This window comes from Hermetia illucens, chromosome 2 (assembly GCF_905115235.1).
Source record: "Hermetia illucens chromosome 2, iHerIll2.2.curated.20191125, whole genome shotgun sequence".
Taxonomy (NCBI): Eukaryota; Metazoa; Arthropoda; class Insecta; order Diptera; family Stratiomyidae; genus Hermetia; species Hermetia illucens.
The window spans coordinates 157,780,689-157,806,408 of NC_051850.1; the positions used below are offsets into that span (position 1 = coordinate 157,780,689).

The following is a 25,720-nucleotide window of genomic DNA, read 5'->3' on the forward strand; positions in this document are numbered from 1 at the left end:
GCGATTTTAACAAATTTTTCGTTCACTAGAGATTTGATGCTTTCTAGCTTGGTGTTACAGAGTTGAAAATGGTAAAAACGAAAGTTTGTATTTTACAATTTTGTTCTCAGTTTTGATATACTGACGTTTCCTTTTAGTTTCTTTTTTTCAATTGAATATGAATCACATCGTTCTTGAATATTTACAAATCTCTATTCTTAATTTGACGTTATCACATTTCCTCGTTGATGGCTTATGGAGGTGGGGGGAATAGTTTGGCAGATTTCGTGAAAAACTCCCGACAATTCCGGATTTTTTTCTATCCGTTACTAATGGAAACTTCTGTTTGGAAGGAAAACATCCCAAACCAATACTTTTTTGTGTCAGATTTTCAGTTTAGGGTAAATATGTTTGTTAGTATCAAATTTTAGACATCACAAAGTAAATTGATAAAGGCGTTCAACAGTAGTTGATAATAATGTATCAATTTTCTTAGAAAACATGGAGAAATGCGGTAGAGGTTTTACAGAACTATTCATTTGGAATGTACATTCATCAGCGGTGGGGCGCTTAGATGTGATATTAACAAAATTGAAACATAGTCTCATTAAACGTGAAATAGGAAGAAATAATACTAAGAAAGAATGGACTATATTAGTGCTTTCCTCGCAACAACGGAGTGAAGAGGAGACACAAAGGTAAAATAGATAAATTACGGTATTAAGAGTCTCCAAAACTCCTGCTTTCTGCACTTAGAGCGAGTATGTCGCGATGCCAATGAAGTTCTACGGATAGGCAATGTGTGCTTCGAAAAGAGTTCTTTCCTTCCTCCAGAAGTAATGCGCTTTTTATCTCTTTGGTAGTTGGTCGTAGAGACAATTTCAATACCAATAGTGGTGATAGGTATGTGATTTGTGCAACTTCAATTATAGTACCTTATTCAAGGAGAAAGTAACGAAGTTAGTTGGATGAAATTTTACATCAAGCTATGTTGAAGATAGATTGAAGAACTGCCTTTTATTCTTTTATTGCTCACCTTCGTTTGCAGGTTGCATCCGTGTTAACTTGCAGGAAGGGGACTATGCCTCTCAAGACATGATTTGGCGATTCAGTTGTTTAATAGGAAATGATCATGCCATACGATTTCTAGAAGCATAGAGCCGTTATAAAAAGTGTATTTTTCTCTAGAGCAAATCAAGTTGTGGACGAAATGTAGGACTTGTTTCAAATGACCGAACGTGATTCGCTAGGACCTACGATACCGCGACAACGACCTAGAAATAAAGAGGAAATAGGGAGTGCATTTTGAAAGAATTTGCTAAAAATAGGAATGCATTATGAAAGAATTTGATAAGTGGTCTTGAATTTTGACGCTGTCATACAAGACGATAAATCGTCAAATAGGAATGCATTATGCAATTATATACTAAATGGTCGTGATTTTTAGATGGTCTTATTCACGGCAAGATACCGGCTTAAGGAGTTGGAAGAAGCTGGTAAAGTCGATAGATTTAGCCGCTGAATAAAAAAAGAGATGGGTGCCAATATTCCGGAAATGGGCAATCGCCTTTCAGTGCTCCTGGTAGATAAAAGAAAATTGCTCCTTGATCTTGAAAGTTAGATCAATCATGAGTAATAAGCTAAGTTTTGCTGCTTCATCAGTTATCTATCGATGACATCACCAAGTGAAACCGTGAACAGAGAATGCATTTCAAGTACTCCACACAGAAGGCACATTAAAGTGAAACTCGTAGCTTTCACTATGTTGACATAGGATAGGTCTTAAAAAGAGAGCAATGACTTCAATGAAGGTGATGATGATCGTGCCCCCGTTATGGATATTTTTATTATTTCTCTAACTGAAGCAGTACAGGATCTGCTGCTCCAGAAGTATCAAGGCAAACCAGGTTTTGGCTAACGAATATATTCGCCTGGGGATAGCGATAAGTGATCAAGTGTGGTGTTAAAACTCGGCTGTTGGCAGGATGTTTATAATTAGAAAAACTTAGGGGGATAACGCCATGATTAAAGCATGATTTTACGATTGGTACAAGCAGACCAAGACGGCCGGGAGGACGTCTACAACGGAATGCGCTTCGGATGTCCACAAATGTAGAAATGAAGAAAATGTGGGCAGAATGGAAAAACTTTTAAGTGTCAATAGACGTTTGAGTGTTAGAATGGCAGCAGAAGAATGTTATGTCCCGAGGAATGTAGTTGATCGTATTTCGACAGAAATTATGCCAGAAAATTGTTCGTTGAACTGTCATGAGTTGCTGAAACACACTGAAAATTGCCTCTCCTTTTTTCAGACAGAGAAAATTTGTTAATAGAACAGGGATTTTTGAATAAGATCGTGAAACAACAACGCACCGAATGATGCACGAAGGCTTTTTTTTTGTGTCAAAAAGCGCGTATGAGCAAATCCATGGTAATTGTAATGCTCACTGCCTTTTTTCGCACAAAAGTCTGATTTACAACGTGCTTGTGTCTCAAATGTGAAACCACTGCACTGGATTTGGTTTTGCTTCCGAGAGCAAAACGGGACATTGCAGGTGGTCATAGAGGCTTTGAAGACCTGCCAACAACCTCCTCAGGGCCTAAAGGGATTAAGTGACTAAGGGGTGTGTAAATGTTAAGGAGGGGTAATATTTTAAATCATTTTTAGTTTTTTTAAGTTGAAATTTAATAAAGCTAAAGATAAACTGACGTTTCGCTAGCAATAGAATTTCGGGATTTGCGGTTTGCTAGCCCCTCGAATTTTTATCGCTTGCATTCGCCTATTACGACAAGCTACACTAGGTTGCGTAGAACAGTGGAGGAGCAGTGCAAGCTTCTCGGAAATTCCTGAGGTAGCTGAAACACTTTGTCAGAAATCGAAAGTGATGGCAAGTATGGGTTTTATGGTAACCATCAAATTTAATCTGAATTGTCTCTGTTGATTACCTCCCTTAAAAGAAGTCTACGTGCTTTCTTTCAATCCGCTTTAGAAAGTTCAGTATCCACGCTGCAATTGCGTGGCGCAGTGATTTGTTTCGAGGAGTTATGCTGGAGCTGGTACGGTCGTAATGAAATATATTTCTGTGATTAGACCTGACATTAAATTGTAGATGTAATCTCTTTCTCGATATTACTCGAATTTACATTGATATTTTTATAGATTTAACTGATTATGGAAAGGGGGAAAGGGCCCTGACGCAGTTTTACGAGGGCTGTTCAAAAAGCAATGATAATGGTCGCAGGGAGGGAAATTGGGTTGGGTTGAATGCCATAATGTTCAGCGTTCTTTTAGTTATCTTTACCTGCAGTTTCAAGATGATCGGCATGGAAATTGGTCATCGGTGGCAGTTTTCGTAGTACATGTTGAGTATTCTCCTCCAGGAGTTGAAATGGATGATGGTCGAAGTGCCGATAAGGTAAAGATGATAATCATCTTCGATTCCCATGTTGCGTGATTTAAAGAAAAAACTGTAACATCAAGGAGGCGGTAAAGACTGTGAAGGCGCAATGTAAGGAGGTTGCAGAAGACGGTTTAAAATTTTGCATTTCAAAAGTGGCAGGAAAAATGATGAAAGTGTATATCAATTGGGGGGGTTTACTTTGAAAAAGGACATGTTGAATTCAGTATTTTTATCATTACATTTTGAACAGTTCTCGTATGCTTTGTGTGTTTTCATGCTTACATTTATTTTTTTTATGGTACCAAAATCACTTGCTATCATGCGGACACTGAATATGTTAACGGATGGAACAATTTTATACTTGCATATGTAAAGAGTATTATTCCTAATCATTGTGATCCCGAGGTCGATGCAGAGCCTGAATATATTTTTGCTCTTTAACTTTCCGCTCCAATTTGTTTTTTGACAATTTGGCAGTCATTTAGGATAATCGAGAGAGAGACCGAATAGAAATTTCATGAATGTAAAAATATTTGAATAAATCGAGTCAGTAACAGCTCTAGTGATACATTCTAATTTCACTATCAATATCCATACAATGTCGGAGAACGCACTATCTTCGCTTTCTTCCATCTTTAATGTGAACATTGCCTGTGGCGCTCGTTTCGGTGATATGTTCTTTTTTTGCCTCGCCGACGACCCCTCAGTCGGATTATAATGGGAATGGAAAATTCTCCTAGGGAACCCCTACACTAGTTATTCTTGAACCCCAGTTTACTCCCGATATTTTTAGAGCACCGACCACCCATTTCGGGCAATTAACCACCTGGGCTAAAATGTGCTCTTCGGTCACCCTCACGATTAGCGCTATCCATCATCAAGTAGATCAGAACTCAGGATCAATTTACACCTTCAAACAAATTATTTGTCTAGGCTTAAGCCAGCCAAGGATAAAACTTATCGGTGTCGTTCGATATAATTTATATTCACATTGTTTATGAATCAATATATTTGGAGAACATATCAGGCGTAGTCGCTTTCAGCCCGCCTGCTCCACAGTTATCTGTTATGTAACGGAACCGTTAGCTATTCTTCAATTTCAGAAAGTGCTGTTTCTTGGTTTTCAAATATTGTTCCTAAATATATCTCAAACATACCCTTTTGAGCGACGATAACTAGATGACAGTGGCGGTGGTCTCCGTGAAACTAAATTGCGGTTGATACGATTAGATAAGGGCAAACTTCATCCGGAAATCTAAGTGGTATACTTGGGACAAATACAAAGTGTGCAGATCATATTTACCTCCTAGAAAATATTTGAAATGTCAACATACAAACTGAAATGAGCGATTTTAGATAAAATTCTAATGAAATTCGTGCTGAGTAATGAAAGTAGGGCACGATTTCCAAATTTTTGATTGCTCTAGACGATTATGCTAAACATTTTCAAATGGTAGTGCTTATGTGGTTACTGTAACACCTGCGAAAGGCTTAGCACAGTAAACGCCCCTCTACATCATAGTTTCCTTGATCAGCCCTTTTAGAGAAGTTTACACTCTTTCTCAACGATCTCCGCTATGAAGTTTGGCATTGCACTGAAGATGAACCCTGATACAAAGCATAGCCATGAATAAAGCGTTGTCTTTCCCAATATGCTGTCCCTCCATTGTAAATTTCGGTTTCAAGTAATCCACGGAAGCAGAAAAGCTCCTCATTGGAAGCCTCTTAGAACACTCGGATGGTGTGCCACAGACTACATTTGGTAAATTGCTTCAAGCTCTAAAGTGAGAATTGCGGTACCTTCAACAGAAGAATGGGAAAAAAAACAAGGATTCGTACAGTTTGTGGTTCAACCGCTGATAAGTCATCTTTGTTTTGAGTTTGCCGTTCTTAATGCTTTCAGAAAATCACCAGAGATATGAGTGCGATGCTTAGATTAATAATTGTATTCGTTTATAATTTATGGGACTTGGTCGGTGTAAATGATCTTGCAAATCGATTGGGAAATCGGCTGTGTAAGTAAGGATGGGGCTGTGGAGTTTATATCCTTTTTTCTTTGAGGGATCTGAAGAACTAATATGAACACAATAATTAATTGTTTTAACCATTGTAAAGAATGGTGTTTGCAGTCATATTTCTAATAGTTTTTAGAATTGGATCAGTTGAAATCCAATCTTGGGTGCTAATTCAACCATAAAAACTGCGACCACTTATGTGAATCTACGTTTTAAACTTCGTAGGTAAATGGAAGACAAATGGAGACAATTAGAAATATTTGAATTTGATTTCAAAGTTTTGACACAAATATAGACAGCATTTGACAAAATGCATAGAAGAGTCAAATTAAATACCATAGTGTATGTATAATGTTAAGAGTGAGAATGACTATGAGATGACGTGGTGAAAATAATGCAGGAATATCTGTACAATGCAATATTATAAATAGATTAAATTCAAAGAATGCTTTGGAATATGATCAAAAATACGGGGCACAAGCAGAGATCGCAAGTAACTCAATTAGCTTTTCTAAAAACGTTCCTCTTATTCAGAAAATGTGCTGTATTATGTATTGAAATTGCCTTCTTTACGTTAGGTAGGTTATGTTGATTTATACATGTTACTACACATATTTTTCTAGATCAGTATGATTAAATTCCAACGCCATATTTAATATACTTGCTTTGCTCACTTAGGGAACTATATCATGGAATATTTTTTTTCATTTTTGTTCAAAAGGTCCACTTGGGGAAATAATGATTTCATATTTCGGAGATATACTGAATATTTATATCAATCTCAATGTAGCCCTAAGCTTCGAATGAGTGATTAGGTCGCATATGCAAACAAGCGACCTCCATGAAACTTACAATTTCCTTAAATTATGTTGGTAAGTATCATTCCTACTGGATATGATGAACAAATGTGTAGGTTCCTCAGGTGAAATCAACCGTTTTAGGTTGCGACTTCAAAGTAGTATTAGCATTTACTTCCTGCCCTAATGTTGCGATAGCGAGGGCTGAATAATTGTTTGTCAGAATTTTATAGCTCCTTAATACTGATCGACATGAATTGAATGTAGGCTTCGAAATCAAATTTCAGTGTCGATCGTAGGACTTCTTGCTTCTTGGATGATCGCAGTAAATATAGGTTTACCCCGGACTGTTATTCATCATTTTTTGTAAAAAGCTTATTTGGGCTTTTTGGTAAGTATCTCTTGAGTTCAGTTAACTAACTCTATGCGCGCAATCCTATCTAATCAGTATGTGGCAGCCATGACGGCCTTAGTAATTTTGTAGACGATCACATATTCCAGAGTTACTTAATTTTTTTCTTGCTTTTGGGAAGGCTCCTCAAAATTATTATTAGAACCCGTTTTACCCGCATTGCGTCCGCCTGTGATTATTACCCTGATTTGACTCTGGTATGCATTCACAGCTGAGCCGACTGATATCCGATTTCCAGTCATAAGAGAAACTTGTCACCAATGAGATTTAACCATTAAAAATTACAAAAAGGCACTCCGGGTAGTCGTCGGTTGATTTATGAATAGCGTTTAGAGGAAACTTTTGACCGTTTTCTTACGCTCGGCGACAGTTTTGTGCGATTTTGTGCAGACTGTCGACTCAATTTGTGCCCACAAAGAATAATCGAGTGGATTCATTCCTGAACTACCGCTTCTCCACAGATATAAAACGCGGCAGATTTCCAGCCAGGCCTGAGTTGGTGGGGTCTTATGTGCTGGAGCGGAGTTTTTCTGGAAGATCCAGTTCTTCTCTTTGAAAATTTTCATCGTTTTAACAATTTTCTCTCAACATTTTTTGATATATCATGGCGGATGTTTTTACTCCTTTCTCACGAAAATGAACGCCGGTTAGACCGTGCCGCCAATTGATTCCGAGCCCCCGACCATTATATTCGCAGGATGGTGTCTGCGTTGGACACACCACTTTCTCCTTGACACCTACAGATGATCGAACGTATATGCGATCGTTTTGTTTATTGAATGCCTGTAACGCTTGTACGCTGAGAATCCTGAATCATCAGTAAAATACGGTCATCATTCTCGGCGCGATTTGCATAATTTTTTTTCACCCACAGCGCGTACCACTTCTTCGTTCAGGCGCCACAAGGCCACCCCGATCTCGACCGATCAGAGACGTTTCTTTGCATCTTGATAACGCACGAAACACCAATCGTTCGTTGATACAGGGTGGACTTCGGTGGATCTTCGTTAACGGAATACCAGAACAATGTAGCCGGGCTGGCTATCTCAATACGATTCTCCTAGGCATGGTGACCATAATTTAAAGTGTATACTCTTCCTTTTACCAGTACGCTATTTTCCTCTTTTTTTTTCGGCACGTTTGAATATTACTTACAAAACCTTTAGGCGTGCTATGTAAAACTATTTCGATGAATTGATTGGTGGCTTGAGTTAGTCTCCCATATGTAGTCATTTCACTCCTATCTGAGGGCGATCTTCCACAAATATTAGAAAGCGCTGATGATTGATATGCACCAAAAATGGATACGTGTACCTTTGGTCTTCTGCATTCCGAAAATATTAAAAAGGCTGGTGGGCAAAGAGCTTCGTGTTTTTATTATTAAAGAAAATATCAAGCATCAGGTATCTTACATACGAGGGAATATCGTCGAGTGGAATGTTTCCTCTTAGGGGAGCACGACCCCTTTATAAGTCAAAAATTATATGCCTTTTTCCAATATGTGCAAGGTTTTCTTAGCCTAGGATAACGATTGGAGATAAAGAACCGTTTTAGACTTAAGATGTCTCAATTATTTACGCCGTTCCGAAGTTTCCGAAGATAACCCCATTTTGAACGGGTCTGAAACGAACAAATAAGGATTAATAGTCCTTCTAGTCTTGAAGCAAATTAAAATTGGGACGGATACATGTGAAGCAGGCTGAATAATAAAGTTTCGTATGGCGATATCGATAGCAATAGACTTGGCGAAAGGTTTTGATTATTATCGTTTATATGATAGAGCTTTTTTTCAAAGGTCGACGGTGGAGTGGCCATATTTGTCGGTCGCTTTCCACCCGGGCTCTAGCTCCTCAATCATTTTTTGTACCACCATTATTGTGGCGTTTAGCACGATCCAGATGTTTGATTTCAGCACCTCATGTTTAAATTCGTGGTGTCAAGCAGCCCCAAATAATAGGATATCACGTGCTTCGAGTCCTCAGATGTATGCCATCGGGAAACGCTCAGATGTAGCTGTGCATTGAGGACTAACGGGTGAATCATCCAACCTATCGCGATTGGCAGTTTGGATTTCTTTTTCAGAGTGATTCATTGCTACTATTGAATGGTGTATAATTCCGTCCTAGTGGATAGAATTATGTTTTAGTTAATATTTTATAAAATTCCGTCCACTATGACCTAGGACCGTCCAATTAGACGGAATTATGCATATACATTATTGCTACCAATATCCTATGGATTTGTTCTCTTATTCTCGTAAGGATAGTGGACCTCAATCGCTAGAAAGTTTTCTGGAATCATCCCCGGGATGATGTACATTGCTTCCCTCCTTTGATTCGCGGTCATAGAAAATGCTGATGTTAGCCATAATTTTTGTTAAACATGAGCCACCTGTTGCCGCCTCCTGCTTGGCAAATTCTAAATGCCCTCTGAAACTCACCTGACGTCGATCATCGTCGCGAGTTAGTTACCCATCGATTTCGAGACGATCTTGCGGTCTCTAACCCGGATATTGACAATAGTGTTTCCTTGCGATTGGTTATAACTGTCCATATCGTTTTCTATGCCATCATTTTCATCCTTTGATATTATAATATCAATTCATTTTCGGTATCGTTCATGACTACAACCCCCGGCAAGTTCTCTACAAAACCGACCGCTTTTGCCTGCCTCAAACATGAAAGTCAAGTTCTTTATCGCACATTACATTCCATATAAGAACTCAATGTGAACCCCCGGCTACCTATCGAGTTGACTTAAACCCACGGTCTTCTTGATTGATTTTGTGATCACAATCAGAGCCCCACTGAGACGACAAAAACGGTACCAGTTTATCCTGAGTGCTTGGCTCAGTTTATTCATACTGCTGGTTGCAAGACCTACATAAACCTCTACCGAACTTTGGAGCACGGCATCCGTTTTGAAACGCAACACCACGTTTCAGGCCCGAAGGTCTCTGATCGCTTGGACCTGACCACAACCCCCATGAAACTCCCACTGGATGGCCAACCACTATAACCGAATTGAATGTACATGAGACAGGAATTGTTCTGAGACATGCGAATTCGTGGGCTATCCCGGTTCTCATGGTACCAGTATACCCCTGCTAAGAATTCGTCATCTAAATTCTTGAGAGCGTTCGCCTACTACATCACGGCTAGCGAACCATAGTGAGTACAGCGTTTCCCGATGGCATCACATGGAGTTCCTCCTCGGAGGAGTTGCTGCTCCGTCTTCCTCGCCATCACCTAGTGTACTAAAACACACCATGTACGAGTTGGGTTTACCCGGAAGATTGTTAAATAAAGCAGCACAAGAAGTTGACCTAACAATAAATGATAAGAAAACGAAACTCATGATACAAAGGAGAAGGCGGGCCTAAACACGACCACACTTGATAATCGAGGTCTTTAGTAAGAAAAGGTAGGCTACATCGTTTACCTAGGAGTAAAAATAGCAAAGGATAATGATGAGAAGATTGAAATTCAAGAGTGAATAACAACAAATTCCACTGCTCGGTCGTAGAGGCAATGAAAAGCAAATTGGAAATTTACAAAAAAGTATTAATACCTGTAAGGCGTTGATTCTGATGTTTTCATTCGTGAACATCTCTCTGCGACGTATCATCGAAGTGTGCTGGCCTGATTCTATTTGAAACAAAGAGCTTGGTCGTTGCACAGGCGATGTGATAGGAAAGCGGAAGTGGCAATGGGTAAGGTCACACATTAAGGTTTGTCGACAATATTCCATTGCTGGCTACGCCGTGCAGTATATCCCACTGTCCCAAGATGGTCGATAGGTGATTCGCCTCAAGAGCACGCAGAACAACAGAGGATGAGTGTGGATGTCTCGGGAAGTCTTGGGGGGAAGCTGAAGCGCATCTAGCGAATCGCGAACGATAGCGAGTAAGTATGGTTGGCGCGCTACACCCTACCAAGGGGTGAATGGTAACCATTCTTGCTGATCCAGCAGCATAGATTATTGCAAAACTACGAAAATTACTGTGTACCGGCGAACGAGTGGCCAACGAGCGGATACCTAAAACAGTGTTATATATGGTTGCCGTATGATGTGGTTGCGTTCACAGGATAGTTCATCACTTGTTATTGTCTCAGGGTAGAGTATGCCGAAAACATGACGCAAAGTTGAGTTGATGAAGCCTGAAGCTTTCGAATAACAGTCGCGGTCACTCTGCATGTGTTACTCCCACATATAGCAGCACAACGAGAACACTGGCGTGGAACAGCCTCAACTAGATGTTGACCTTGAGATAGTGGCATTTCCAAATTTTGAGCAAAGTAGCAAAGGCGGACGCACTGTTGATATATCGGGCGACATAAAGTTGAATGTCGTCGTCGGCAGAAATGATGTTTCTACGTCCTCAATATTCTGCGCAATGCATTGATTTTTCAAACTGAGGACTTTGGCCTTACTGGTTTTTATCTTCACTCAGTCTCTGCTTGTCCTCTTCTTCAAATTTCATGGTTCATGGCTCTGTGCGAGAGAAATCGGATGTCATTAGCCCAGCCAAAGTGTCTGGAGGAGGATGATATTGTCCATCATTGAACACCACCATGTGCACCAGCCAAGACAATAATAAGAAACCGGTGATAAGACGCAAATTCCTCTAATGGATTTTGTGGCGTCATATATCACACTGAAAATAGCTATTCCTTTTTTTCGGAATGCACATCCTGTGTAGCGCATTCTAGAATACTCTTTGCTGATATTATCGGAATCGTCTTCTCAAAATCGCTTTTCATCGATGGAATGAAGATCTGAACTCTAATACTGCTCCGTATTTACAAGATCGAGGTATTTTGATGGATACCATGGCCGTCAAGGATCAATGTGGCCTATTGTGCCATTGAAAAACAAGAATGTGTACTACCTGCCGAACATAATTTCTTCCCGAATTAGATCTGCAACCGTTACTATCTCATAGTCTTTAGAACGGGCTCACCGAAATCTATATTTCAATTACTGCGTTTCGACGGGAGTAGAATATTTCATATCAACCCTCTTGAGCATCCTTTCCATGTTGTCTTAAAGATAGATAGGATGATATGAAGAGAGGAGGTGAGGATGATCCAGCATAGAAAGTCTATATCTATGGTAGAAAAAAAGACATGAACAGATCCTGCCTCAGCAGAGGTGGTGCTCTCTGGCAAAGTCTTCTCGTTCGACATGGTAATATCGCACGTCTTGGTTATACGTTGAGATCAATGTCTCACCTTCTCTCCTGAAATTCCTCCTGGGTTTGGTGGATTCCCAGTATCCAATGTTGAGGGAGGTAGCCTGTGTTCACTCATCAGATTATCCATCTCAACGAGGAGGTACTGGCGTTAAGTCGACCAGAAAACCTATTCTTCTTTCTTGGAAGAGGAAAACTTTCAAAATGTAGGTCAATACCAGCTTTCCAAAGGCTTCGAGTGGGGTTCGTCTCTTGGTGGACATAACTCTGTTTATTTAAAGATTTCAGGGATGACAGAATGTACAGAGCGTTATAAAATTATGTATTTATTAAATGCTATACAACTCTGGATTTCAATTATGGGAGTTAAAGGATAATAAATAAATTCCAAAATGACTGAGCAGTCTTTAGAATGAAAGCTAATATTCACCGATAACTCGGAAAATAACTAAAACGCTCATTCAGGTACTCACAGATAACACTGAAAATGATGAAGATGCCATGAAAGATCTCATAGCACTCAGGTTAGTGTGTAGTCAGGAAAATAAAATAAATTTCAGCTTGAAAATAGTTTGGAGTTGTTATTTCTAGTTTTGGTCAAGAGTATAAAACGCCATATATGCTTAGAATAAATGATACAAATCCGCTTCGGTCATAAGTCACGCAGGGATTTTTATACCAGGAGTAGATAATTTAATCCATAATAACAATTTCTTTTTTATATTTTTATGTTAGACTTATGCTTCTAGGGAAACGATTCACACGATAGTTATTCTGCGTAACTTATTTTTATACCCTGGTCTTCAGAGAAAGGTCAGGTTCATTCCCCTTTCTTCAAAACCTGATCGGGCATTTCTCCTCTATTTATGTTGCCGCTCGTCTAATTACGAAGCGTTTTATAGATCAACCAATTTTTCAGGATCTTGGAATTGCTTACTGTTCTTGGCTATATCCACCTATCCACCGCTTTAGTTTAGAATAGCCGAAAGCGCTGGTGGTATAAAAATCCTCTTTTATAGTGCATTGAGATTCTCACAGCAAATGTCCTCCTACGTGCCGTCATACATTCAAAGTCTTGCAGTTAGGGCCGCCAATGGAACGGCTCCCAGATCGTCAATTCACACTTTGCAGATGTTTTTAGCATCAACCAGATAGACGACTCTGTTTCACTTTCAAAAGTATCTGTCACCGCAAAGAAAGAAATCTTCAGACAAAAACTATTTTACCTCATATCAATCAATATCGAAAGCGAGTTTTTGAATGAATGGAGAAGTTTGAATGAGTCTAAGGGATGAAGTAGGCATTGAATGGACAATAACCAATGGCGTGAGCAGAGATTTTTCATTTTTAACTAATATAAAACCCGATGATCTGGCCAGAGGGTCGCTAGAGGATCATATGGCCTAGAATAGTTACTGACTGGAAATTTTTAAAAAGAACTGGATCGTTATCGTAGCTGTAGGCCTATCACTTGCGCGGCATTCATTCATTCAAAAAATAAGAAATAGACTGTGTAGATGCCCTATACTACATAAAGGAGGGACCCGTTAAGTCCTAGTGGTATCACGTGAGTGCCTGTCGTGTCGGTCTAATCTCACGGTCATTTTCGGCAATGGGCTGATCTGGGGCCCCGGTGTGATTAGCACAACGGTAGCAGTTTATATTGAGTGCAGGCTTAGCATCCGTATTAGTGGATGCAAGATTTACCTGAAGCCTTTACCCCAACTAAGGCGTACGCATCCGAATTGTATAACACCGTTCCATGTTTGAACCCACAATGAGCTCTGCCGGGGGTGTTCGGACAACCCCCACAAGGGGCTAACCACAAATAACCGAGCTGAGAACGCATCCCCCAAGAATTCCCCTGATACATATGAGCTCGAAGAGCTATATCGGTTCCTATGGTACCAGATAACCTCTGGGTTTTTGGTCGGGGCCTCTTCAGATGAGTCCTGGTCAGACTCGAATCTAATCGCCCTAGCTAGGCCTTGGAGCATTCGCCGATCACGACCAGTAAGTCAATAGCGTTTCACGGTGTTACAATTTGGGTTCTCCTTGGCCAAATGGTGTTGACTCAAGCGACAGGGTTACAGAATGGTAATAAACCCGGCAAAAAGTGACTTTATCTTCCATGTGATAAGTTATTTGGAGAGTACTGGATAACTGGGTGCCATTGAAAAGGAAGAGTGAACAAATCTTAGCAAGGATAAAGGGTAATTGCCAATAGTCAAGATCACTTGTTTTCTAACAATTTTTCTAGATTAAGCAAGAATTTTGTGTACGGTTACTACCATTTTTTTTCACTAAAATGTGTTTTGTGTCTTCACTTCGAGATTTTGATGGATTTCAAAGGCTATTACGGAGGTACGACGTTATACAAATACGTATTCCAGAGAATACGATCAGAAATTGTACAAATTCTAATCGACTTCACGGCCATGAGAGCTATCCTTATAAAATTGATTAGACTAAATGTGTAAGAGGGCAGATCAAACCCGATTACTGTCGGCAGCAATCAACAATATTAACAAGAATGTATTATCATGGACCCCATCTTGTTGGAAAAAGTGATTCGAAACTCAACATCGGCTCATCCTCATTAAGTTCATTCAATTACCGGCCTATGATGATATTGATATTATATGTAGGAACGAAAGTGTCGTGAAGGAAGCTTTCGGTCAGATTGCGCAGATGGCACATCTGGGAATGGAAATGAGATCAATGGAGGGATGAATGTTGATGTCATCAGCATCAAGAACACCGACGAATGCAGATAGGAAAATTAGTTCGAAGAAATTAAATAATTTTCCTTTCTGGAGTAAGAGGCCATAGTTGATAAAACATGAACGAAGAAATTTGAGCACAGTTGTGGTAGCCTTTCAAAATCTTTTCGCTCAACATATTTCCCCATCGGGTCAAGATTTGGTTCGGTCATAAGCAGTAAAATTCATTACTTGAAGCTGTATTCGAGAGGAGGATCCTTCGAAAAATCTCTCTCCAAACAGGATGGACGATTCCGATTCATGTATGAGATGCTAATCTATGCGTTATATCTTGGCTGTCTAGCTATCAATAAAGTTAGGTTCAAAAGGCTGTGGTGAGTGGGTAGCAGGATCCAAATGAAAATCAAAGGTCCTGTCTGGAAAGTTTGCAAGGCTGATATCTATAGGAAGAGATGCCAATATTGACCCTTCCTTGATTGAAGGGATGTCATACACCAGGATACTCAGTATTTGTTTGAAGTACCAAACTGGTAGACCTTGGCGTAAGGACAGAGCTTCTGGAATCTTCGACTGATGTAAACCTTGATCAGACAAAGTTTGTGACATGGTTGATGATGATAATATTTTGACGGTAGTGAGACTTGGATTATAATAGTAGCTTTATCATGGTCTTTCTTGAAAATTTGATAAATTAAGGCCCAGGTGCACGCAATAATAAGGGCGAAAGATTTCTATACTTATGGATCATTTACAACATCTGAAGGTTGATATTAATTAACTGGATAATCTGAGCAAATCTATGAAATCTAGACGCTTGTATGGCCTCAGCTCGAAAACAAGTTTCGATCATGCGATATTTGCCTTTTCCTTTGTACTTTCCAGCAGCATTAAGTATGATAACAATAAATCTGAAGCATAGCTTTATTAAAAATAGATAATATATGGACACCATACCCAATGGTTTCTGTAGCAAATGCCACTGAAAATGTTTGATCTGGAAGTTTTATTCGACTGGCTCTCAAGGCATCCGCATAGAATCTCAGAATCGGCAATATAGGAAGTACGACCCTCTTGTTGGTTGCGCAATCCATTTGTCACTGGCCATTTTGCCTGCAACTTCATCGAAAATATGCCCCTAGCATTATTTAAGTCTATCCATATGACTATCTTTGGGAGCCCAATTGTGTGCTACAATTTTGGAGCCAAATACGCAGTGTCTTGATCCGTAATGCGAGTAGGTGAAGCTACAAGTCTGCAAGGGCTTCAGATCTACTACCCTTAGAAAACTCTTAGAACGAACCTAGATGGATTGCTGTTAAGCAGAAAGGAAGATCCACGATGGCAGCCCTCCGCAATGTGGGGATCATGATTGAGAGAACAATTCACTATAAACAATATATACTTGCGATCTTCTGCGGCATATAACGAGTTTTTAACAGTATATAATTTCTCCTATCTACGGTCGAAAATCACAACCAATAACAGCTACGACGATGAGATCCGCGCACGGTTTTTGGCAGCCAACAGAGCCTATTTCAGTTTACAGAAACTGTTCCGCTCGAAACGTCTCACCATAGGGTCAAAGCTCTTACTGTACAAGACAATGATCTTGCCAGTCCTCATATATTCCTCGGAGACTTGGGTTCTTAGCAAGAAGAATTGCGAACTCTTGGCCGCGTTCGACAGAAGAATCCTCCGAAGAATTTTTGGCCCCCTACATGAAGATGGACGATGCCGTATCCTACATAACGACGAAATCTATGAGTAACACCATGACCGTTCGGTTGTGGATAAAATCCGGCCCAATAAGTTACGGTGGGCGGGCCTCTTAATCCGTATCGATGAGGATGATTCAGCTCGAAAAGTCTATAAGGGCAATATCTATGGTAGAGAAAGAAGACGAGGCAGACCCTGCCTGAGATGGAATGATGACGTAGGCCAGCACGCCAGGCAGCTTTTAGCGATATCGAAATGGTTGACCTTGGCGCAGGTCTGGAGTTCCTTATTAAGGCAGGCCTACACCGGATACCGGTTGTTGCGTCGTTGACTATGATAATGATTAGTAACGACAGGTTGTAATAAATATTGATTTGGAGGGCTGCTAAAAACGAAAAATATTGTGGTTAGGGAAGACCCAACTCATTAAAAATTCAGCAGAGGAATGCCCAAGGAGAAGTCAAAACTGGATAAAATCGGCTTGAAAGGAAAGTTTACGCGAACGATATGATGATATTCGTTACCAGAATGACAATGATTGTAGGTTACGAAGTGATTTGTTTTCATACACATAATCTTTCCAGCATCGATTCAATTTGGTGAATGAATGCGAAGACCAATCGAAATAGACTCAATGAAAAGAAATGGGATCCTTAAGAAAGTATGTTAACAGAGATATCTCCCTTGAAGTATGCCCTGCTGTAACCGCAGGTTTGGATAGCTTTCCACAGCTGGCATTTTACATACATAAAAAATTTTACAACTTTGCCCGACATTGAAGACTAGTAATGGAAGCTGCGTCACTGTCTTCATTCTCTAGGAAACATGGGCTTTAATTGGGAATGTGCATCATTGCTGATTATCAAATTGTGAAAGGAATTAGGATTTTCTCTTGCGTTTTACCGAAAACGAATGATATATTTGAGTCATGTATGTACAAGCTGGATTTTGTATGGAAATATTATGCTTAATCCATGTAAAATTCTCTCGTGATAATCCAATTAAAATCGAAAGTCTCCTTGTTGAAATTTTTGGACTTATACATTCATCCGACGGAAGATGAACGTTGTCTTCCAGTACCAAGGTTTTTAATTTTCCCTTATTGCCTATGATTTACAATGGTGTTGCTCATTGTTTTCACTGAGGATCTAATCTGCGCCTTAAAAAATAGCAGCGACATTTATGATCTTTGAATTTCAAAATCAAGTTCTATGATTTTGGTTCATTGTTCCATTGCCTCTGTGTCGAATTTTGGATGTCTTATCTCAAAAACCGAGAAATAAAATAAAATAATAAAAAATAAGAAATTACATACGATTCAAATCAAAGGGGGGGGGGGGGGAGGGCATCCAAAGTGAACTACGGCATCAGAGTGGAGGTCTATGAGCCTTGCAAGTCAAATTCGGAATTTTTCAAACTAATTTTAGAAATTTCCAAACTACCTTCAAACTTTTCCAAGTAAGTTTCAGAATTTTCTACTTCAAATTCAGACTTTTCCATTTCCAATTCAGACATTTTTCAATATTTTACTACAAAGCTCTATAACGACTTTGATAGACTGACTGATAGCAAATGGATGAGCTGCCCAGATTTTTTTTGAAAGAACCCGAGCAGAAAGTTGATATAGAACTTGATATTGATAATAGATGATAGAATATTGCAAAAATTCTGAAATGGAAAAATCCGAATTTGAAATGGAAAATTCGGAAATTGATTTGGAAAAACCTAAAGTTAGTTTGGAAATTTCTGAAATTAGTTTAGAACATTCTGAATTGGTTTGAAAAATTCTGAATCAGACTTGCAAAACCTATTCGAGGTCACATAGATTCCAGAAGTCATTTAATATCCCCATTCTGCCAGTGTTTTTTTCAGACAGAGCTAATAACAACTTGGGGATCGTGTTAATTGCTAAAACAGCATGGAGCTCTGAATGAAATATGCCAATTTGTAGAGACAGCCAAATGAATATAAAGGCCCTTAGAGTCCACTACTTTATCATCTGATCAGGAGGCACTTTATCATCTGAGTTATCATCATGGCATCACACTGAAATGAACAGTTTAAGTGAACTGTTGAGTTTCATCGTTATCTGCGTTCCCCGCCTCAGGGGCGTAATCTATGTCTATTGAGCAGGTCGGAGTGATGCTGAATGCCGGAAGGGATGGAATTTCCTCCCATTTCCTAATTGTAGCCAATACCAGCTGTCTATCTTTATCATATCGTGAAGGATAGGGCCATCACAATACTCAACGAAAAATTTATTACACTTACCACGCAAGAGTGCCCAATCCTTTGGCCCATAAGCGACAACCCCTCCTAAAATGGATCCATGTCATAACAACATTGAACATTATCGCAGTTGTAGAGAAGAGGGAAAATCATCCAGCATTTCGTCCGCGAATGTCTAGCTTTTGAATCAGGATCAGGCAACGAATCCTAGGCTAAACATTTATGGACGTCTAAGGTAACACGATCTTAGAACTTACTAGAACGCTACCAAATGCGTCTGAAGGTCGGAAACAAGAAAGTGTTTCTGATAGATTTGAAGTCACCACATCGTTGTGCCCGAAGGCTAAATGGGTTTGTGGGTTTAACACAACCCAACAAAACTACCTGAACCTCCTTAAGCTTTTTGCCAAACGACGACCTTTGTATTATATCAAAATATTTAGGTCGGGGGAATGAGAGATATTGCTCGTAGTGTTCCTGTTCTGTACCATTAGCAACAACTGGAAGTTTAAAATAGATATTCCATTTTCTGTTGCCGAAAGCAATCGATTTTTAAGATTTAATCAGCAGTTCCTCTTTTGGTTAACAATCTCCAACTTGGAGACCCGGTGAGATCAGTAAGTTTTATACGAGCCCAAAATTCGTTTATCTTTATGGAATGCAACTTGTTTTTCTTATCTACTTTTAATTTGCCGTCCCACAATGAGACTAAGGGTGAACGATAGAAGATACAGAGATACAAAAGTAGAAGGAAATATTTACCCAACATTCTACTCGCATTGACCTGAATTATTCAGGCAAATTTTTCATGCAACCATTTGGTAACAAAAATTTATAACTACCTCAGGAATGTTTAATTTTTTGTGCCTCTTGCCTACAAAATGAAAAAAATCCCAACATAATGTAAATACACTCTTGGAATCTGTTGCATTTGTCGCGTATGTGTTACTTATTCGTTTTATGGCCAGATAGAGTGGAATTAATTCTCTAATGAGCTGTTGCATGGAACCAGTTCAAGTCATACTTTTGATTTCATTATCATTTTCCTACAATTCGATCTCAAGTAGAAAACCGCTCTTTGATAGCTGCAATGATGCCAATTATTTTTAATAAGATAAACCCGTCAATCTCAACATTTCTTTAATGGAACATCTTTAATTAGCCGATACTTATCGTGAGATCGTGTTTTTTTCCGGTTTTGCCTTATTTTATATTTATTTTTGTTTCTATGGTTTTTTTCCCAACAGCACGGACGAAGACGCTCGACAAGCAATGATGCTTGATCGCGGTAAACTGAAAGAAGTGCAAATTCGTTTGCTACTTTCATCTCGAGCTGAAATGCAGAAAGTAATTGAAACGGCACGCCAACAATCGTTAACAATGATGCAAGCAGCAGTCCAACAGCAGCAATTGCAACAGCAACAGCAACAACAGCTTCAGCAGCAACAGCAACAGCCAATTATTAGTAAACTGCAAATAATTCCGCAGCCACCGGTTATCACACCGACGTCACTGAACAAGATTCTCCATCAGCAACCCCAGCCAATCAATGAGAACTCGATGCAATCTTATCAGTCATACACGATAAATGATAATTCCATGGACTCGCGTGATAGCAAAGATAAAAGCAGTGATCGGGATCGTGGAAGTAGTCGACGGAGTCGTGATAGATTTGGCCGATCACCTAGGTCACGATCCAAATCGCGTGAACGCCGTCGCTCAAGATCACGAGAGCGCAGCAGCAGAAGGAGACGTGATCACAGCCGCAGTCGGAGTAGAGACCGACGAGATCGTCGACGCGACAGGAGATCAGTAAGCGACGATCGGGATTATGATCGGAGTGATAATCGGAATGGTAGCCGAAGCAATCGGGATCGGAGTTCAGCCCGTGCGACTACTGGTTCACCCAATAATAGTGCTACCTTGAAAGCCGAACCCAGTGATGTAGGATCTACGGGAACTGCAGGGGTAATGGGCACTATTGGCGCTTTGGGGAATGCCGGCATGTGGGGTGTATCTGCAAGCCAACCGGCTTTTCAAACAAATCTAACTAAAGGGTATAGCACTGTAAGCACTAATCAAAGTGTATCAGCTGCCGCTTTCCAAACAAATCAAAGTCTTTACAATCCACCTCAAAAAGCGCAGCAGCAACCAAATCAGGATCAATTTCGTATCCAACAACAACGACAGCAGCAACCGATTTTCTCGAGCAATATGCAAATGTCAGCATCCAAAGCTCAAGATGGTACCAATCAAGACAAGCCAATTTACAATTTTCAAAGTTTCTTCAAAACCAACTACAATCAGTCTAATTCCAGTGTGCTAACCACAGGAGACAATATAAGTGGTGGTTCTAAATCGATCGCCTTCCAAAACCCGTACACAGCTGCCAATTCGTCTGCCGGTAAGAGCGGTGGCAGCAGCTTCTCAGGTTTGTTCAGTAAATCAGGCGATTCGAACAAGGATGGATCGAATACAAATGAAGGCGCTATCAAATCGGAAGGTAGCGCAAGTCCTGGAAATCGCGAATCTCAAAGTGATTCTAAGCAAACAACAGAAATTAACTACGATGAACTTGTTGGAAATTGTATAAAAATTAGCAATATGTGCTGTAGCACAACGTACAGTGAGTTGAGAAGGTTCTTCTCCGGACTCTACATTGCAAACAACGGAATTAAAATGATTAATGATAAACACGGGTTACGGATCGGAGTGGCCTATGTACGTTTCGTTAAGCGTGAAAGCAAACCAAAGGCTTTTGCTCGGAATGGGGCGTTACTGAAGACTAGACACATTGTTATTGAAAGTGTTACTGAGGAAGAGTTCGAAAAAGTCGTTGATTCATTCAAGCCGACTCGACGTTTCGGAAGCCGATTCGATGATGAAAAGAAAGACTCTTTCTCGAGTAGTAGAAATCGCGAGGATTCACCAACTCATCGGCGAAATGATGACTCGAAAGAATACGACAGACCCTCATTCAATAATCTTCTTTTAGAGGATGTTCCAGCCTTCGCTAAGGAGCAGGATATAATGAAAATGTTCTCTTCGTATACGCTCACAGATATCATCTTGACTACCGATGAGGATAACAGGAAGCAGCTTCTTTGTTATGTAAAGTTTCACAGAGCTGAAGATGCAAAAAAGGCACTGGAGGAGAGTGGCACTCATGTAATTGGACACAAAAAGGTATTTGTTTCACCGTGCAGTGATGAGAGGTTCGATAAAGCCAAGGAGAAGTACACTATGCAAGATGTTGAAGAGGAGCCAGAAGATATTGATCGGGATGATAACGATAGTGATATAAAAGATAAGTCATTAGAAATCATAGAGGATGACTATTTAACCAAAGGCTTACATGTTCATAATGATGAGTCTAATGACGATAGTAAGCAATCACACGATAGAGACATAATGACGATTGACGATAGACATCCAGGTTCAGACACAGATTCTATCAAAAAAGATCTTAATTCGAATGATACTAATTCCAATGGAGACATTCCAAGTCTATTCAGTTTAAATACATGCCCACCTGCCACAGAAGGACCCACGGATCCTAGAAAACGGAGTGGACGACAGGGTACAAGATTCAGTCGTCCCGAAGATAATCAGAACAATACAACTTATGCCCTTATAAAAAATTGCGACTACAAATCATCGAAACGTGATTTTATGCAGTTTTTCTCAAACGCAGGAATCCCGCCAGTCCGAATTGAAATCTTGATGAATTCCAGGAACCAACCATCAGGCGAATGTATCTGTCAGTTCAAAACTAGCGGAGAGGCCGAACGAGCATTATTCCAAAGTGATTACTATTTAGGAAATCGATGTGTGCGGATTGAATTGATTACACCGCAGGAGGTTGCTAAACGATTAGGTGATGGCTTCTTAGACGAAGGCCCCAACATCGACAACGTTGACATGGAAATGATTGCAGCAAACATGAATAATATGGACAACATGAACAATATGGGAAATATGAATCCTATGGGAAACATGAACCCCATGGGGGGCATGAACAACATGGGTAACATGGGCATGAATAATATGGGCAATATGAATGGAATGAATCCGAATATGATGATGAACAATCCGGGAATGGGGATGAACTCAAATTTCAATCCCAACATGATGAATTTCAGATCTAATAGTAATAATAACAACAATAACAATTTTGGTGGTAATAATAATGGAGGAGGTAATTTCAACGATAACTTCAACTTCCCACCAGCCCCAACTAATCCTTTCAGGACTAATGGTAATAACATGGCACAAGGAGGTAACATGGGCTCCGCTCCTAGCAATGAACGTTTTAGCGGAAGAAGCAGTCGCAGTGGTCGAGGTCCACGACAGTCAAGGTTTTCAGATTATGATGACAAAGGACCTATTCCAAATGACATGAACAATATGAATATGGGCGGCAACATGGGAAATATGGGAGGCGGCATGGGTAATATGGGTGGTGGTGGCATGGGTAATATGGGTGGAAACATGAATAGTCCACCCATGCCACAAGTATTGGGCGATACTTCAGTCGATCAATTTGGCCAGCCTGGGTGCGTCATTGGAATGGAAAATGTGCCATACAAGGCGACAATTGAGGATATTATGGACTTTTTCAAGCAATTCAATATCCAACCGCACAACGTCATAAGACGATACAATGACGACGGCACACCCACTGGTGATGCGCGCGTTGCCTTCAATTCACCGATGCAAGCACGAACAGCTCTGGAAAGTAAACGGCATCAGAAGATTTTAAATAGAACTATTTACCTTGCAATAGTTTAAGTTGGATGTGTGTAATCGCTGGGCATCGGTTGCATATGAGTATAGTAATAGTATAAAAAATGAGTTTCATTCACAGCTTCACCAATATCAAGTTTAGATCTGTTGTTATTAATGAAGGAGAAAGGGGACTTTTGCGTCGAAATATGATATTCGAATTATTTCGAGTGTTTGTCTAGGTAATGGAGATAACATTTTATTTGATATAAAATGCAATCGATTGGTGGAGCTGTGGTTTGAGTCAAGCACCAAAGGAAGGATCTGAATGAGGTCCATTTAAAAAACTTCGTGGGCCGAAGTGCGAAGTAAGGAAACCCCTTGTACATAAGTAATCCTAAGATATTATATAATGCATATTTCAAATAAAATGTCGGCGATATGCCAGACAAAGTTGAATGTTCACATTTGAAAATTCCTTATTTATATCAAGGATTTGTTATTCCACTTTTTGAAATATTGTTAATTAGGATTACAATTTGATAATAAGAGATATGATATATTGGAAACCAAATGAATTGGTTTGATAAACCAGCTCCGACAACAGAGGCAGGAACAGAGCTCCTACCCTTCTAAATTATAGCTTTACTTTATATATCTTTATATGAATTAACTTTTAATTTATTCGAATATTCATGCAAGAACTACTATCTATTATGAGTAACGTTCTCTTGCAATCCCATGGAGAATTAAGTCCAAATTTATATCAGGCAAAGTTGAATTTGTATTGAATTTCACGGATTTGAAGGAGCCGAATCTGTCAGTAAAAAACTAAATATTGTTTTGCCAATTTAAACTGTTCATCCTGCATACGTGTGTACATTATTCACTTACATTTGTTGATAATATGCATAAGATTCACATTAGTTTAAGTTTTTGTATATTTCTGCACTTGCATTGTGTGATGGAATGAATGCTAAGGTTATTTTAATACTGGATTATTTTACAGTTGATAAGATGTAGAATTTAGAAAGATGAACAGAAAAATAAAAATTATTTTAAAACTAAAGACAATTTTGTTTGCTCTTGACTTGGTAAATGTTCGTCTTAGTTTCTTGATTGACGCAGGCTGGGAACAATAATTTTCTTTAAAAGAAGTTTGCGATTTTCATTTCGGCAAGAAGACTTGGGATGATACTTCTTCTTTTTCTTCAGCCTTTGTCCCGTTCACAAGCGAGGTCGGCTCGTCGTGATCGGTTTCGCCATTTGGCTCTATCGAATGCCTGATCTGGGTGCAATCTCGAGGCTTTCAAATCCCCATCCAGCGTATCAAGCCACCGTTGCTTAGGTCTGCCTTTTGGTCGTTTACCATCGACTTCGATGTTCAGACCAATCTTTGCAAGTGAATTCTCGTTTGCACGAATTGCGTGACCATACCATCGAAGACGCCTCTCTCGCAACTTTTCCACGATCGGTGCAACCCCATAACGATCGCGGATATCCTCATTTCGGAAGTGATCTAAACGTGTGACGCCACTAGTCCAACGTAGCATCTTCGTCTCCATTACCGCAAGACGCCGTTCATTGTCTTTTATGGTCGGCCAACACTCAGAACCATAGAGAGCGACTGGACGGACGACATTGCGGTAAATTTTAGATTTGAGACGTTCGTTGATATGTCGATCACAAAGGACACCAGTTGTGGAACGCCACTTCATCCAGGTTGCGTTAATGCGTGAAGCAATTTCATAACGCAGCTCTCCATTGGCTGATAGCGTTGATCCGAGGTATTTAAATCGCTCAGTTCTGGGCAGATCACTGCCGCTGATAGTGATTGTGCCTGTTTCATGGGGATCGGTCGTCAAAAATTCAGTTTTGTTTAAATTCAATCTGAGACCGTGTTGCATGAGGCGATCATTCCATTTTTCAACAAGTTGCTCGAGATCATTTTTGCTATCAGATGCTAGGAAAACATCATCTGCATAAAGAAGTGTGTAGGGCGCTGGACGTTGGATATCCCGTGTGACGGTGTCCATAACAAGGACAAAGAGGAGTGGTGAGAGGGCACTTCCTTGATGAACTCCAACAGAGACACGAAGCGGTTTTGATACACCCGCCATACTTCGAACTTTACTTTTCGGATGATACTTACAATGAGGAAATTATACGGTACATATTTTTGTGGGCAATACAGATATGGGAAGTGTTATAGCTTTGAAGCTGTAATGAATAGGATGAGACTGGAAACTCTTCTGTACCAGGTAAAAGAGAGTAATTAATAATTGAATGAATGTCTTCATATTCGGCGCGGTTTGTAATGTAATGTTTTAAACGTTAATAACAAAGCTGAAAGTTTCGTTCTGAATCCTATTGTATTTAATAAGAGTCTTTTTGAAATGTACACTCTGAAAAGGAATGCGTCGTAGAAGAACAGATTTGAAAAAAATCGGCTAATGTGGCTTTTGACCTTATGTGCTTATCTATGCCTCTAAATTTTTTGTTCAATTAAAATTATTCTGTTAGAATATC

At 39.8% G+C, this 25,720-nt stretch overlaps 1 protein-coding gene across 1 annotated transcript in view; it reads left to right on the top strand.

The window, feature by feature from the left end:
* Window positions 1-24,255, top strand: part of LOC119647858 (putative uncharacterized protein DDB_G0277255) — a 49,172-nt gene extending 24,917 nt beyond the window's left edge. The window contains exon 3 of the mRNA XM_038049126.1: window positions 19,714-24,255. Within this exon, the coding sequence (XP_037905054.1) occupies window positions 19,714-23,257 (3,544 nt within the window). The 3' untranslated portion in view covers window positions 23,258-24,255. The remainder of the gene's footprint in view (window positions 1-19,713) is intronic.
* Window positions 24,256-25,720: the final 1,465 nt, after the last annotated feature.